The 19,107-nt window shown below is 28.8% G+C and overlaps 1 protein-coding gene across 4 annotated transcripts in view; it reads right to left on the reverse strand.

The window, feature by feature from the left end:
- Positions 1–19,107, reverse strand: part of LOC148235096 (uncharacterized) — a 165,394-nt gene that overhangs the window by 7,396 nt on the left and 138,891 nt on the right. For all 4 annotated transcript variants that reach the window (XM_088186424.1, XM_088186425.1, XM_088186427.1 and 1 more), the window contains 3 exons: positions 6,669–6,967; positions 6,475–6,589; positions 3,608–4,662 (listed from right to left, as the gene is read on the reverse strand). In XM_088186424.1, coding sequence (XP_088042550.1) covers positions 3,608–4,662; positions 6,475–6,589; positions 6,669–6,967 — 1,469 coding nt within the window. The remainder of the gene's footprint in view (positions 1–3,607; positions 4,663–6,474; positions 6,590–6,668; positions 6,968–19,107) is intronic.

The following is a 19,107-nucleotide window of genomic DNA, read 5'->3' on the forward strand; positions in this document are numbered from 1 at the left end:
ACGACAAGTTTGATATTAAAGCTCGTATATGAAAACAATATTGATTTATTAAATTTTGTATTTATAATTTTAATATAATTGAATTTTTTTATATTGAATATTTAATGAAACGTAGAAGAATGATTTTTTTTATAACACGCAAATAATTTAGGATTGGAAAGTTTTTGTATTGGGGTACCCAGAAGTTATGTGGCTTTTCAATGTACAGTTTTTGAAAATATTCAATTTCGGATTGTTAAGTAGTAAACACATATTTTTTAGAGCTTTTATGTTGTGGTATTAGTTGACCTTTGTTTAATGGAAAAAAAAACACTTTTACCCGAGTGAGGAATATTGGCAGAAATTTGTCCTTAAAAAAAGCTGCATATTGTATGAATTTTATTTAAAAATAAATGCAACAGTTGATACAAAAAATATTTATACAGTTTATGGTGACATATTGGATGTCAGATAATGCTTGAGATGATTTAAAAAAATAAATCTAGTGGTTTTGATTTTATGAATGCGCCTTGAAGTGGACAACACAACATGGGGATTGAAACATTCATACTAGCTGAAATTAAAGCATATCTAACGATAACTATCGAAGCATATTATCAAACAAGGTTGGCAAGGTTTAAAACATATTGGAAAGAGCATAAAATAAATTGGTAGGGTTCTCCATGTATTGTACCATCACTACAGAACAATTAGGAGCAACATTGTACTTTTTTGCCAAAAAAATAATAATTACAGCCATTTTTATAAAGGCAGATCACTTAAGACAAAAATAGGTCATTTATTCAAACATGACGAAGATAAACTATGGCTTGAACCCTTATATCCAGATTGGACATTAAAATGCTTTTCTTTATATATGGTAGGATTCCAAAGGAATTTTTTTTTTTTTGATTAAGTGTTAAAACAGGGTGAAATATTGATGACAGAAATGTATAGTAAACTTTTAATTCGATCGAGTGAAAAGAGACTATTCACCCGCAGACTCGGCAGATACTCTAAGAAACTAGTAAATTGGCAGACGCGCCCCCACCGACAGACGCACAGATACGACATGAGACTCTCGACTACGATCATTGCAGCAAGAGAAAACTGCATTCAGACACTCTCGCTGCAGGGACCTACAATACTTTTGAGGACCTCCTACGGACATCATCCCTGCGCCAGTTTCTCCACCACCGCTCGGAGAAAACATCTAGCCATTTATCGTCTGTCGCAATTGTAATATAATCTAAAAAATCTATAACTAGACTCACCTGCGTCTCACTGGCTACAAAGTCACACCCCTTAGGGTTACAAAACATTAAATATCAATACATTACTAGATTGACTCAGGATAAAATTTCCTTCCGACTATTTGCTTCTTTCAAAGAAAAATTTTTATAAGGGAAAAATATTCCATAAACTGAAATTAGTGAAATTGGCTCTTTTTTATTGTAAATATTTTAAATTTAAAAATTTAAACAAAAAGTAATGTTAATAAAAACGTCGTTACTTCTGAGTACCTCTAATATTTATAATACTTAATTTCATATATATATATATATATATATATATATATATATATATATATATATATATATATATATATATATATATATATATATATATATATATATATATTTTATATTTAATTTATGAAAAATAATCACAGCTTTTAGTATAGCACCAGATTCTGCTTAAACATGAAAAACTTGCGCAATGGAGAGTCTATGAATGTATATTTATTGCGAAATTCCTTCCTGGCTCAACGTCGTGGAAACCGTTATTAAGTACTTAAGTGGATTTAGGACAAAGGGTCTGACTACTGGTAAAGGTGATGGCATCTCCGGCGTGCCGCTGGAAAAATTTGCGTTGTCATTTAAAAAAAGAATGACGAGTTTCAAGTGCTGTGTCGTGCTCTCGAGAGCTTTTCCAGCTTTCAGAGACCTCTTTTCAGGGCTTTATGCAAACTCAACATTATTTCAAATACCATAACGCGTTACATAATAAATATATTATACAAGTTACATTTTAATATATTCTAATTAAGGATCAATAAAAACTATTATCCCGATACACACAAATGTGCAATTATATATATGTATATATTATATTTAAAAATTCGTACTAAAATTAAGCTGTATTTCTGAAAAATATGATATAGTAAATCCTTTTTCACGCACCCTGTAATATTATACAAGATCGTACATACACGAGAGCGTGTGAACGCGAAGATAAATCATCCAAAAGGGTTGGATTGAAAGCGTGCGAAGCTCTCGAACGGCGAACTAATGCTCTCCCAAATTTGAAAACTTTGCAAATCAAGCAGAAATCTTAGTACAGCTAGTGTGAGCCATCTGGCGCCACTTTATCTAATAGAATAAGACACGATAAGGACGTCAGCTCGGAAGCTTTGAATATTTAGCGAAGAGAAGCCATTCGCAAAACTTTTGATATTCCACCGTTCGGACTTGTTATTATATCAAGTTTGCTACAAACAGGCGTTATCCAATCAACTAAATATTGTAATATAATAAGATGGAGCATTAAAACGACGGGAAGACAAGTAGTCGATGTCTTTGAGAGGTTTCAAATATATTTGACAGCAAAGAGAACAAGCAATCTGTCAATCGCTGTAGAGGCGAAAGTATATCTATATAAATAATTTAGACAGCGACTGGTTGTAATTTAATACATCGAAGGATTTGAGAATCATAAGAAAATATCACCTTAATAATTTTTTGCCCAAAGGTAAATAAACGCGATTTATTTGTAAAATTAAGATTATTCACTATAAATTCCAATATGATACTTTTTTTATGATTGTGCAGTGAATAACTAGGTTCTGAAAAAAGTATTCCTGTGACCCTTCTCTAGGTTTGTTTACTGAACTATAAATTCTTTTTTATAAAATCTAAAAAATATGTAGGACTTCATATTAACATTTTTAACATTTCAATCAGCAATCATAAAGATTTGTATTTTTTTATAAATTTGTTTTGATATTTTTTACAGGTACTTAGAACATTTTTTTTAATCGATAAAAAAATAGTACAAGTTACGAGATTAAGGTATAGTCTTGCTACACATAAATTAAAAAAAATTAGAGAATTAAAAATTATTTTAACAATAACTATTGAAAATCTACAATCGACATTGGTTTACTACAATAGCAGAACACCCAGAATTGCTCAATAGCCAACAAGTTCTACGAGTTAGAATTAAGTAAATTTATATTTAAAGTTATAAATATTAAATAACTAGTTGACAGCACAAAAACAGTTTAAAAAATGATATTATAGATACTTTTTTAAAGATATTTTGATAAATACTGATTAATCGAATCCTTAACACGCACATCTGCAACATTTCCTGCTTTCTTTCATTCTATGTATATTGTATGCAGAGATAAAATTATGTATATATTTTTTGTAAAGACTAATAAAGCCTATAAGGCATAAATTAATAGGTAAATAATAAATATTAGGGATGAAATTATATTTTTATGTAACCATCTGGTAATAAAAGATTTATTTTACGGTCAATCTCAAAAAATAAGAATAAATTAAATCCAAATAATGACATATAAATAAAATAAAAAATTAAAGTCTAACTAAATTATTCCCACCTTGTTCTTTTTGCTCTTTCGCTTCTGATTCTTATGTCTCCTGCGCTCGTCCTTTTGCTTCATCTTCTTCGACTTTTCTTTATAATACTGATCCACATCCTTGTTGTATTTGTATTCGTCGTCTTCGTCAGCTAACGCCATGTTTGTATCGATATCCTCGTATCTCCTATCGTCAGTCCTTATATGCTTGTGATACCTGTGCCTGTAGCTTTCGGGTACTAGATTTTCGTGCAAATACACATCGGGTTCGTAATAAGACAAATCGCCCATGTCATCCTCTCTCTCCGACTCTTTTTCTGGAACTTCTTCCTCAACTTTGTTAATTTTGTCGACATAATCCGGACTTTGCGTAGTCGGCTCCTCGTTTTCGGCAAACTCAATAACGTAATCCGTTAGTTCGTTGTCGTGAATGGATCGCGTTTTTCTCGTCCAATTTGCTGAGGAATTTCTTTCGTCTTCTCCTTCATAGTCGGGTTTATCGACCTTTTTTTGGACAATACTCCTAGTAGCTGTGTCATATCTCAAGTTGAGACTGTTGATCGTCTTATGGTTATGCCTTCTTAAAGCTTTCGCTTTTCTTATGCGCTCGAAATCAAATAATTCAGATATATCGCCGTTTCCTGGCGTAGCTTTCGAGAATCTGTGCTTTTTATTTGCTTTTTCATTGTATAATTTATTATTTTCGTCGTCGCTGGCTTTGACTAAATTTCCATAGTATTTCCTGGCGTGCCTTATTGATTCTACGTTGTATAGCTCATCGTCGCTGCTCTCCACCTTTTTCGTCTTTCTCTTCATGTGCTTGTTTTTATCAGGCAAATATGGCACGGCGTCGATTTTCGTTTTTATCGTAGGCGATTGAGGTTTTTTGGTGTTAGATATTGCCGCGGTTTCCAACAGCTCTGACATAATAGCGATTTGATCCGATCCCATACTCAGACGCACGTTTTCCAAAGACAATTCCTTGCTATTGCTTTCGTCTGAGAATACCACCACAAAAGAGGACGAACTATTAACATCGGGATCTTTTAAGAAGTGTTGTGGTGTAATCGGTTTACCTATAACACAGAAAAAGGTTATCATTGTAATATATATAAAAAATCTAGAATGATAAAATGGCATGACACTCCGACAAATTATAAAAAAATATAATAATATAGTGAATATTTCAGAAAACCAAACATTTTTTATAGCAATAATAAAAAAATCTCTAAAATAATTAATAAAACGTAAAGAACTCTTTTTATTTAACTTTAACTTTACCTTTAAAATACTATACAAATATTACCCAAAACCACATTAACCCACTAATCTCCAGAATTGGTGACTAAGACAATACTAAACTTAATCAGTGTTTAGCGTTAGGATATACGGTTACAATCACCGAATTCTCAAGCCCAAACACTGCATCAAGATCGCGATGGGTCAATTATTATTATTCTATTTTTATGTTAAATTTTGCATCGCGATGGTTTCCTGGTTAATTGTGTTACTGTTTCATTTACAAATATCACGACTTCTGAGGTTTTAAATAAGTTTAGGTACCTACGATAATATTAATTTTTCATCCATTACTTAGTAGTTTTAATTCTCAATTTTTATGTCGGTTTCCACGGGAATTTCACGTCAATATGTTGATTCCCAGCATGTCAGCAGGACATTGCATACATTGATTATCACTTATTAATTGAATATTGAATCACACAAAAAATACTTATTACTGTTTGTTTATTTTTAAAAATATGTGTTGTCTTATATAATTAAAATTTAGTCAAAACAATGTAACATTTCCGTTTCTCTTTACTAATTAGGGTCTGTTTTTTTGAAAGGCACTGTTAATTTTTAATAAAAGTTCACAATAATGTTCACCTGTAATTGTTTAATTGGTTTCTCGAAGTTTATAATGCGCGTTACACTTTATATCCCACAAAAAAGATTAACTTTTCGGTTAACAAATACTTTTCTGGAAAGTAGACCATTAAGGCCAAAAGCCTTTCTGAGGATTTTTTTTTCTACCATTACATTCTATACCAAATTTTTACCGACATTTTATACGGTTTTGAAATACTATGTATATATCTTAAGTAATGATAAACATATTTTTATGAATATTTGTAAGCTAAAATATGGCGAATATATCTTTTTAAAACATTTTGATATTTCTTGCAAAAATATAATTAGATTATATATAATATAATTATGTGCTGTAATACAATATTGCATACAGTATTAACTTAATTTTATTAATCACTACTAATTAATTAAATATAGACAAATATTGCTGTATGTACAGCATTAAAAACTAATTAAATGATGTAACAAGGAAGTTAACTACGCCAAAATAATTAATTGATATTTACATAGCATATTTATTTAAACCAATTTTATATACAATGAACTATAATATTATTAAAGAGCATTTTAAGACTTAAAAATTAAAATATCAGTCATTTTAATTAGTATATCATAATAAAATAAAATTTAAAATACTAATTTAGTTCAATTTAGCTGAACCTTGTTTGGTTAGGATTTAAAAGCATAAATGAAAAACATTTTATTATGACTCATATTAGGGGTAGTTATACTTTTAGGTCCCCATTAATAAAATTATTAATAGCAAAAAATATTTTTTGGATATTTGACTGCTAAAGAAACGATATTTCATTAACTATTAATAAGGTTTTGTCAGTAGCGTAATGAGAAATTTTACTAATAAATTGCATTTTTTTATACACTTATGTTTCAATGGTTGTGTATTAATAACATTTCACAGTATTTATACTGTTTTATATTTTTAATTTCATACAGTGTTAGTAGAATCGACTTTTACTTTTGAACAATTCATATATTATACATATGTTACACAATACCTCTCGGTCCTTCGAATCTCACTCCAAACACGAAATTATTTGTAGCGCCAATGGAATTGAGCATCTCCTTGAGGGCCATCGAAATGTCGATCGTGTACCACCCGCCCTTTGTGCCCTATGTAAATCAAAATTTAATTGTTTTATTATTACATAATTAATTTAGGGATTAAAGCTATTGTTCAATTGTTACTCACTTGAGCCACCGGTATGGAGTCCAAAGATCGCAGTTTCATCTTCTCGATCTCGGTCAATTCCTTAGTGTCCTCGTCAACGGGATATCCGGTCGGGGCTGGTTGGGTGGAAGGGCCCGGTGACGTCATCAGCTGATACAATCTGACCCTGCACGGAGGCGGAAGCAGCCGTTTCCTCGAATGACCCTTCTGAGGAAGCAGACGCCTTCTGAATATGTGAAGCTGGGCCGTTTTCATCTTTTCAGATCTCGCAACCGCCGACAGGTTATAAACCAGTAGGTCCTTTATGTGCGGGACGAAATCTGTGAAAGCAATGGGAAAGTGTTAGTCAAAAACGACAGGGGATCAATATGGCTGAAGCGGGTGACACGTAAACGATTGGATGCGTGTTTTAAAACGATATTTTTATATATAGAAGCATAAATGCGTATGCATATTTATATATTGTATAATATGTATTTGTGAATATTATTGGGTATAGTGATCGACTTTTGAAGGAATTTAAACACAGGTATAGGGTTACTCTTTATATAAGGAATTAAACCACTGAGCGTTCCCACTGCAACACGATTTTATTGCTTTTGACGTGAATTTTTGCCTTCTGGGAAGTGATAATTGTTTTTGCGCTCTTCTATTGACCAAAATTTGGTTTGAATACACTTTGAACTATACTCTCATATCTTTTTGAAGCATAGTGTAATATTTAATATAGAAAAACTATGGAACAATATGTAAAATACAATAGCTGTCTGTATTTCTTCTTCCGCCTATTTTTCCCTGAGAATTGGGTTGACTTAGTTTGTATTTTGGACTTAACCTACTGACAGTTCTAAAACTATAATTAGTTTTAGAACTTGCATTTGGTTAATTCGTGTACGTTAGGTTTGGGTTTAAACAGCAAATATACGTTTTGAAATGTCAAATTAAGTTTCAAAGACATTTTAGAGCACCATATTATTTAACTAGCACCTATAAAATAAATTATATTTTTGCTAGTAAAAATATAATTTCACCGTAAAATACACATTAACTGTAATATTTATAAAATATAAAAAATATTGATAACTATGTAAATGTAGTATATTACTACGTATGGTAAAGTTCCATGATTATATTTATGTTTAGAACTCATTATGTTTGGTTAATTCGTGTAGGTTAGATTTGGGTTTGAACAGAAAATGGACGTTTCGCGTGTCAAATTGAATTTAATAGACAGTTTAGAGCAGCATATTATTTCACTAAAACCTTTCAAATAAAATATATATCTACTAGTAAAAATGTATTTAAACTTTTTTTTCACATCGCGCTTTTATTATTAAATATCGGTTTAAGAGCCGCAATTGCGGCAAGCACCAAATATGCTTATTAAATTTAAGCTTTAAACCCAGGTATTTTACGATTTTTTCCATTTCATGTTATTGCCTTCTTTATTTAGGAGAGGTGCTTGCAAAGTATGTCTATGTTTTGTGAAAATAATTACTTCTGATTTAATTCGGTTCATTTTAATTTTCCGCCTCTAAAAAATCAAGTATCCTTAAATATGGTGTGAAGCATATTTATGAAAAATGATGTGGCTTTGGCTGATAAAATCGACACTGGACTGTTAGTTTATGGTTGCTTGTTGTTTTAATGGATTGAAAAATATTTATTACAAATAAACAATAATTGATATCCTGTTCTAATTATAATTTACTTGCTTTGTGGTATTTTGAAATATCTATTTCAAATGTCATAGAAACAGTAATAATTATTTTCTAGTATAGACAATTAATTTATCATATTCTCGATATATTAAATTACAAAATGTAAATGTATGCATATGTATAATACATGACTGGTAAACACATGTTCTCACATAATCAATATAATATTATATATAATATCGTCTAGTAGAAACTTTGCACATAAGTTACCCATCCAAACTTTATTAGCTGTAATTCAATACTGTTTGTTATGCCGAGAATATTGTATTAATGTCGGGTACCGCATCGCCGTGATTTCATACACGTATGTATCTGTGTATTCATTTACATAATTTATTGCTATCCAAGATTTTGTTTTCACATCAAATTATCATTCTGAGTCTGTGTATTCCAACTGAGCAGTTCGCGTAATTCCATCGTCTCAATTGTCGTTTTATTACCGCAAAACTCGCGTTCCATTTTGGCACCGAGGCAATTCTTCGTCTGAAGCGAAAACTTATGTTCTACGATATGATATGATTTTGCTTGAACATCGTAATCCGTGACAGTCTCGTTAATTAACGAAAGCATAAAGGAGATTCTTAAGCCACCGCTGTGCTTTCTCTGAGACTTCGTGTGGATTATCCAGACAGTTACTTTGTAAAGATTCGTATCAAAAGACACGTAAGTTCAATAATATAAGGTCAGTCAGATTTTGTGTGGATTGAAATTAAAGCAATATCTATGTATATAAATTATTATCAATTAAAGGAATGCCCAAAATTAATTTTTATATTAGGAGGTACAGAAAGATTCATTTCCTAAGTATTAATGAAACTAAAAAATATTATTTTGGTCTAAAAAACTTAAAGGTTACAGCTGATATCTCGTGCTGATACATTACTGAAGGTTTAAAATGGAAGCTTCCATATGTTTTATCATTAGGAATGTGTAAAAATGTTTTATCTCAGCCACGATTAAAAATTTAGGTATCTACAAGAGTTTTCAACCGTTGTTTCGCAAAATATTAGTGTATTAAATAAAATAACCAATAGCTATTAGTAGGAAATTCTGCGAATTTAGTATAGGAAAAAAATAAATTTAAAACCATTAAAAAATAATATTTGCTATGCTAAAATACAACAGTATTTTTAATTTAATTTATAGCATTTTTACAAGTTTTAAAAAAAATTTGCGAGCTAATTATATTGATTGTCTTAATTGTCAGTATTTTAGAAAATGAATATCTCTGGAAAAATCGTATTAGAAAAAATATAATACAAAATATATATTTCCTTCGCTTCATAATAAAAATATTTATTTATTTTAAATCTTCTGCTGCAATATGACAGGCGTTACCCCAATGCGTTAAAACGGAGTAAACACAAACACTACTAAGTAAGTAAACCAGATTTAATTCAGTGACATCTATTTTATTAATTATTATTTAGTATTAGAGCTTAAATCAATAAATGTCACGAAATAGCTCGTTTTATTTTAATTATTCATCTGCGATATTAGGAAAATCAAGGAAAACAATATGCGATAATTGATCGGAAATATAATTAAATTATCACTAATTTTGATCTGCCAGACACGTAAAAAAATTAAAAAGTCGATATGATATTTGAACCCAGGTCTTTTCAGGTATTAGTCACCGATTTATACCACTGGTATATCGTGCTAATTAAGGTGCACCAAATAAATATTTGGTAGAGTAAACAAATCTAGACGTATTCGTTAACAATTGGGTACTTTGTTAACGAATCGTATTCTAAAAATTAAATTATCTATAATACATTTAAAGGAATTTAAAAATTTTGTTCAAGCTAAATCTCACTCGTATTTATATAAGCTATATGAAGAAATGAGAGTAGCAATATCACGTATAATTTGGTAAGCTACAAAAATCAGAAATCGCTTAAAAAATATTTAAAATATAATATTTTTTGTAGTTGATAATATTTTTAATAAAATCTAGTGCTTTAAAAACCTAATATGCAGTATATTATTAAATATATTGATTACATAGGTGCATGATGTTAATCTAATAACAAAATAAAAACGAGTATTCATGCATATTTATATTACTAGTTTTATGCACTTAGTGATTTTGGAGTTTTATCATTTTTTTAAAATAAATATAGCTTATCTAATATATATATATATATATATATATATATATATATATATATATATATATATATATATATATATATATATATATATATATATATATATATATATATATATATATATATATAAAAATCCACTAATATAAAACAACATCCGCTAATTCGTCTCGATAATGCACCGTCTCACACCACAGCACATGAGATACTTTTTCTGTATCTTTAATTTTTTAAAGCAATCATTTTTATCTAACCTAAAAGCCATTTGTTACAAAATGCTAAAAACTATTATAGAAAATATGAATCATTACTGATTTTCAGTATTTCGTTATTTTTAGATACTATTTATACATTATAAAAATAGAAAAAAAATTGATATAAAATTGCGACAAAAAAATAATGTTTCATATAAGGTGTACATATTTATAATTACTTTTTCGTGAGAATAAATAATGTTTTATTATTAATACGGCTACCTGTGATATATGAAATAATATGAAAAAAATGAATTAAGTTATATACCGGTATAAATATGCTTTTACTTTTCTCTTAATTTTTAATTATAATTTGTAACAATATTTTAGTATAATCGACAATAACAAAATAATATTAAAGCTAAAATTTAACTAATAATAAAGACTATTTAAAATTTGTTGTAAATATGTGGTAAAGGTAAATATATACAAATTATAAGAAAATAATAAATTTGCTACTTAAAAAAAAATACATTAGTAAACTCTATTACAATAGCAAAAGAAATAAAAAACAGTACTAATATATTTTTATTGAATGTTTTATCAAAATTTCAGGCTGTGTCTGCTTTTTTATGTAGTACTGCGTTGTGAAAGTCTTTAAATTGTTTCAAAGATCGAGTTTAACTCTTATAGATTTAGATGATTATTTGATTGGAAAAGTTTGTCTCAATAAGAATTTTCTTATGTTCCAAGTAGTGAGCGAAGTGGTCTGAGTGGAAGTTGTCCAATGGCAATATTTTGGCTAATACTAAATAGGGCAAAGAAGTGTTTAATACATATTTGGGGTGAAACTAACTTGAAAAAATGTTTTTACACTTTCGGGCATTTAAGATTGTATAAGTTTAGAAATATTACAATACCAAATTAATTTAACTTTTTTTTTATTTTTTTTTAATATATGTTGAAACAAGAAATTATACTCATATTATGGCTTTTATTATTTTCTAGTAAATAATAGTGCTTATATTGCTATCATAAATAATTAAATGAATAAACCCTGTTCTATGCATAATAACAAAAGTCAAAGGAAAATAAGCTCCATTTTATACGCGCACTTGGGTCTGAGTTATGTATTTCAGAGTCGGAGTAGAGTGGCCCAGATTCTCCCTCTAATCAACGGTGCATAACGAATGTTTAATTAGCGTTCTAATAAATTTAGAAAAGGGTTATATTTCGCCCCTACAGAGAGATTGGGCCGCGCGAACAAAAGCTCCGTTCACATTACGTTCTTAGAAATTATCATCGAGTGGGAAAACGCCAAGGTTTCAGCTGCCGGCTCAATTATTCAAAGGGGATAACCGGGAAAATATACCTCTTGCGGGGATGATAATTTTCCACGAAAGTAATACGAACAAATGGGACGCCGGTCGGCGAGGGAGACTGGAAAAAAGTCACTTATCTCATCACATACCAGAGACAGAAAATTCCATTTCCGACATTTTTTATTATAGAAATCTAACATAATTAATAATGGAAATCATACGCGGTATAATACCCATGGCAACCTTTTCACTTTGCGCGGAAAATATTAAAAAAATATTGCTTTAGCAATAGTAGTTATTTAGCTATAAAATTATCCTTGACAAATTTATACAGGATGAAGCTTGAATAAATAAATATTTGCTTGTATGCTTGCATTGAAAATGAACAACTTTTTTGTAATAGATTTACTACCATCACATATTTACATTGCGACCCAACATATACCAATGAAATCAGCAATGATCATAGCATTGCGGTACTTGGAAAAACATTATACGAAATTTGGCATTAGCTAATTGAAATTTTCTGAATAGTATGACTGTATATGTCTATGTTTAACTTTATAAAATAAATGTTTGTGTTTATTTAGTTTATATCTTAACTCTTTGAGAGTCAGAAAAATAACTTTTAATCGTTTATAAAATAGAAATTATCTTGAAAAGATATCTTAAAAGCAATATATTTGTTCTTCCAAAACTTCAAGCAGCTATACACATTACAAGATCATATAGTATTGCTTTTTTGTCTATGCTGCATAATGAACATATGTAAGATAAAGATTTGGCGAACTTTTGAAACAAAAGAGCCAAACAACATCTTAGATTTTTTTCGAGAGCAATAAATATATTTTTTTTTGTCGGGTTAAGCAAAGGTCGGCGATCTTCACGGCCCCATGGGTCACATTCAGCAGGCCGCAACTTTAAAAAATATTTTTGGATATCAAAAACTGATAATTTATTACATGAGTGTGAAAGTCTTATTTAACGATTATATTGCACTCAAACTGTCATTTAAACAGATTTATGATAAGCTTTTGCAAGTAGCGCATGTTTTCTTATATACTCTAATTATTTTTGTATTTAAAGAAAACATCGGGATGTGCTTAAAGGGGAATGATAATTTTTGGATGTATGCCAAAAAATGTGACTTAGTAGCCTTTTTATTATATTAAATAATTTATCAAATATACATAGAGAAATTTAGATTCCAGTATCATTTAAAGTATTTAAATATAAAAAAAATATTCATACTACATTCATTATCTGAGAAGAAGAAACCACTCCGAAAGTAAATCGGCACTGTATGGGGGCTTTCCACAGAGTTACGGTATACAATTTTCCGATTATAATAACTCGTTTTATCAATAATCTAAAGAGTTTTCCTACCATTAATTGCTATAAATAATATGATTTAAATGCTTACATATTATAAAAATATTGTAAAAATAAAAACAGTCATGGTATTTTACGTATATGTATTATATAAATATATCTACAATATTATACTCTATTAATATAATTACATAAAATTTGTATTACATATATATTTATGTTTATTAAAAAATCTTGCACATCCTCGTGAAAATCTAGAAGTGAAAATGTAAATTCTCATTTTTCGAGAGATAAAAACTTCTTATATTCCAAGTCGTGAGTAAACTGGTAATCCTAGTGAAAAATTGTGCAATTACAATGTGCTGGTTAATATTTGAAAGGAAAAGGGAGAAGATCAACACACCTATTCGAGGCTGAACTAGATTGATACTTTTGATCTTAAAAATATATTTTTGTACTGTAAAGTTTTCCAATGGCAATGTTCTTGCCTATATTTTATGCGGGAAAGGGAGAAGATTAACACCCCTATTAGGAGTAAAATCTAGATTTATTGTTTTTATCTACAAAATATGTTACTAAATATTCTAGTATAGCCATAGGTGCATTTGGTTTGAGGTTTAGCAATAGTGTTTTACTATCTATATTTGAACTTTTTGGCGTGAATTACTTCCGGCAAGGCTAGAGCTATATTTTACTTTTAATGTTTTGTTAATGCAAAAGTCAAATCCATTAGTTTTTAAGACAAAAAAGCTAAAATTATGAGTGATCACGTCAGAAATATTAAATTTAAAATCTATCGAAGCTTTATTGAAAAATCGTAGGTCTTTTTTATTTAATTTAATTTTAACACATTTTTTTATTAAACTTAAAAAAGCACTTATTTTACGCGTAAACGAGAAAGGAAAAGAAAAGTGGTTTGCTTTCATAAAGCAGTGGCAGTGGAAAATATAAAAAGTCTTATGCGAACTAAGGCAATATATGTATTCTGTAATAAAAATGTAAGACTTCATATTGGATATGCTCAGCGATATCTATAAATATCGACAATACATTTTTCAAACAGTTATGTTTGCTAACTTTTATTTGTAAAGCTAGATGAAGCTGTATAAATAGTTGACGTTTAAAAAGCAAAAATATTAAAGGGTAAGTTAGAGGTAAGTAAGAGTACTCTGGAAAACTTTGAAATGAAACTTAATATGAACGATTTTAACAGCGTCTATAAAATCGCATTTTTACAACAAAAATATTTTAATATAGTTTATTAAAATGTTATATGTATATAAATTAAATAATTAATACACCAATACTATGTATTTATATAAATCATTATTAAAAAAGGATTATATACTTAGATTTATTATCTGAATTATATTACTTAAAACTAATGAAGGCTGGTTTATTTCTGGAATCCGTTATATAAATAAAGAAGCGTTTAATATGAAAACCATATATTTAATATCGAGATAATGATGAATAATAATAATAATGATGAAATGGTATTTTAATGTAAGATTAATAATTAAAACATAAGCTGTTCAAAGCTATTCTTATTTAAGTTAAAAATAACCTTCGTGAAAATTTTAAATCTCGTTATTTGTCAGACTAAAAACACAGAGAAATATAAAATAGAATAGTCACTTATCTTATCACTTTCCCGAGTCACGGGATAATTTTGTTCGTGTAAAATAATAATAGAAACGCAAACGTACCGTGACCGAGTTAACTCGGTCCATCTCTACCCAAAAGGACTAAAACTAGTAATGCTAGGATATTTCGCTGAAATACCAGTTCCAGAGCATTACCTGAAAATAATTCATCCTTTTTCCCCGTACTGTATTTATACTCTATATTGTGTGTATGTGTGTTTTTCTCTAGAAAATTGCTACAAAAGCACTTTGGTTCCGAATAGTAACGTTAATGCTACGGCATTTCCTGCTCACATATTATTTCTATCTCGATGTATTATTTCGCATTGTTTTATTATAAAAGATGTGCTTTGTGTAATGTCGTTTTTATACGTTTGACCTTTCTCATTAAATATGTTTAAAAAATAACATTAGTAATTCTAAAATGAGATAATATTATATAACAAAGATGCTTTCAAAAACTGTCTTTCATAAGGAAATTTTGCTCGGTAAATTTATTTATATTTTGCATAGAAAGTTTGAAGCATGTGCATAAATATATAATCATCCATCAAACTGATGTAATATATACTATATATTTATTATGAATTTATTTAATATACTAATGGATTCGGATATAATCTTTTATCGAAAAAACCTTATGGTAATATGATATTTAATAAAAGTTATTTAATAAATATTATGAAATTCACTTAGGTGTTTTCTATAAGACACTAAATTTCAATGCAAAATTATTAAAATATGTGTCAATTTTCCTATTAAAAACATATTATAATTTACAACTACGTGTGACGCGTAGTTATATTTATAGTAATACGTCAAATTTTTAGCATATAGCTAGACTATTTATAAACGTGCTAGTAGAATATTAATAACAGAAACATCTACAAATGATTTTTAATATAATTTTAAAACTTATTTTTGCAAATATTTATAATGGTTTATATATCGGAAATTACATTTAAATACTAGATATTTTCGAGATAAGATAAGACGAGAGTGAATGAGAGATAAGGGCATGCGCACCGCATGCTCATATATCTCACTCACTCTCGTCACTTAGCACACAAGAGATCGAAAGGGAAAGTATCTAAACGCCCGCACCTCTTAAATACATAATTGAACAAAATAAATACTCTGCATTGATAATAAAATGCATCTTAGTTGTACTTATTTTATTATAAATAGCTATGACTTTTAAATAAACGTTTATATGATTATGCGTCTCTATTCTTTTGTAGCAAAACTGATATAGATAGATATCGGGATAGAACGGTTAAGAAAATTGGTATGTAACGCTGCATTTGCTGCAATTTGGTATGGAACGTTAATATCTAAAGCAGCTATAACTGCTCATAACTATGTATATTATATATTATAATGTCGGAAACTAATTACGATAAATAACATTAGTTACGTAAACTGTAAATATACGACGCAACTGAATTTGGTATGTAGTTACAAACTAATCAGCTTACTATTTTACAAACCCATAAATATATTAATTTTAAATTATTAATATGCGCATAATAAAAATTAAAATTAAAGACACAAATGCAGAGACTAATATATTTTCTCGTAGATCAAAAACGGATATGTTTTTACAGTTTTCAGGGCCATGCCCGAGTGTGAGAGTCGCAAACCAATTGTCTCCCAAAAAAAAATGCGTTAATACGGATACCAGGTAATAGTGAAGATGTGGGTTTTAGTAAGTGAGCACTAGAGTTTTAAATTATTCATAGTTTTCAACTATTTGAATAAAATTTTATTAATATTTTTAATAATATTAAAATATTGTTTAACTTTTTCAGTTTTATATAATATGCATAGCACAAAGCTATGCGAATTACTGAACAGTAAAATGATTAATGAATTATTTTGATCAGATATGTTATTTTAGTGTCACCAGAATTAAGATCAAGAACAAAATTTATGAAACATTTCAAATACATAATTTTACCGAATTTATTGTATATATACTAAATAATAATGTTTGGAACAAATTTGATATATATAAAGATCGGATCCGTATCGAAGTTTATTTTGTGTGGATTTGACTATATAAATAAAGTTACAATAAATAAATTATATGCGATCGAATTATTGAACTGATGGAAATAAAATCTTTGCGTCTCGACAAATACAAAAAACAACAAAAACGTACCATGAACATCACAAAATGTGCGACACACACCTGTTTTTAAGATAAGCGCTTTACAATAATAAAAGTGGGCCTATCCATCGTATTGTTTCGTTCAACGAACGAATTCTGCGAATTTCGGTCATATTAGATACATGATAAACATTCTATTCCTAAATATTTTTGACGGCGTAAAGGCAATTTTATGATGAGAAGAAGCGTCTCATTGTCTTGTATTTGGAAATAAAATAAAGTCGTTATAAATTATGGAGCGACACTCGGTTTATTGAGAAAAAAAACTGTATTGCTCAGAGACTTTCAACTTTTATAGAAATATATCTTACAGAACTTTGTTTAACACACAATAAATAGTAATAAAGTAGGGTTAAGTTAATATTATTATGCAATTAGACTATTACTTTCTACATTAAATAAAAATATATCCAACATTAAAATATTTTTTTTTTTAATATATATTATTTATTTATAATATCAAGCATCTCTATTTACCGCAAATGATATTGTACAGTATAGTTAGCATCCAGTTTTAATGAAAAAATATAGAAAGGTACACTTTTTAATACTTTTTTAAGTATACGCTAATGAGCTTACAGGGAGCCCGTTGCTCATTAAGCAACAAAAAAAAGAGAAAATTGAGCTTGAAATGTTTTAAGCACTTCCCCAAAATTCAACTGATTTATTTTTCTTTCAATTTTTACCTGATAAAAAAATATATGCATATATTTTTATATATAAAATATATACTATAAGATATATAAAAAAATCGAATGCTTGTTCTTCAATTGAAACTCTCATAAAACTTATTATTTAAGTTAGAGTTTTTTTATTGTAACGGTTGAGTTTTTACGTTCGCGATTTTCCTTTTGTCTTGTAAAGCAAACCAATGAACTTGATTCGATTTGGGTATCGACGCGAAAAACTATACTACGATACCTATACCTATTTTCAGCTGAACGGACATAATGCTATGATGTCATCAGCCGTCGTCTGTGTGTATTAACTAAGTTTCACATTAAATGGTTAGCGTTGGCAGAGTTGTGACACGTGAAGCACAAATATAATTGGTATGATTTCTGAGCTATCATATGTGTGACTTGGGTGAAAGTCAAAATATTTAGCTAGTAAAGCTCTACTATGAAAAAATATACAGATGTTAAAATATTCCCGTATTCATATAAAATACATAAATACCCAGATATTATTTATTAAGTTCATACTTTTTTATCTTTGCACCTGTTTCGTAATATTACACTTCACATTACTAGTATAACGCTCGTATTTTTTATTACATCCAGTTAAAATACCTAATGGTTGCTCATAATTTTAGCATTAGCACTAAAGCAGAAGTATTGAAATACTTATAATTTATATAAAAACTTTGTATAAAGTATGTGTTGTTGTAGTTAAGCTTCAGTTTATTTCATCAAAGTTTAAACCATTAATAAGGAAAAACATTATTTTCATTTAATTGAAGCACTTATATGTAGAATTACAAAATTATGTAGGGGTATTACCATATTTTTTAAAACAAAAAAGTTCACGCATGAAGATGTTTTAATCCAATCGGACGTGTGTATTATGAAAATGTTAATAAATCATAAAAGGGACCGGTGCGAATGGAATCGATCGGAAAACGAACGAAGTCCTTGATTGAAAAAAGAGCACAATGTAGCTTTGCTTGCTTTTAACATAATAAATCAAATATCAAACAATGGACATCATGAATTATCGCGATACATTTTTTCCCCAGTTGATTCCGATACAAAAACTCTGTGAAAATATATATGACATTGTCAATGGGCTTGCGAAATATAATACAATGGCAAATGTTAAGGTATCATTGCGATATGAAAACGTTTTTTTATGTTGATACATTGAATTACGCACGTGTCGACGATTTTATTGTATGCATTAATCCAGAATGATAAAATTCCAGTTATGAACATAATATAAATTAATAATTGAAAATATCT

Source organism: Plectrocnemia conspersa, unplaced genomic scaffold (assembly GCF_051122295.1).
Source record: "Plectrocnemia conspersa isolate PC_06_02 unplaced genomic scaffold, ASM5112229v1 ptg000005l, whole genome shotgun sequence".
NCBI classification, from domain to species: Eukaryota; Metazoa; Arthropoda; class Insecta; order Trichoptera; family Polycentropodidae; genus Plectrocnemia; species Plectrocnemia conspersa.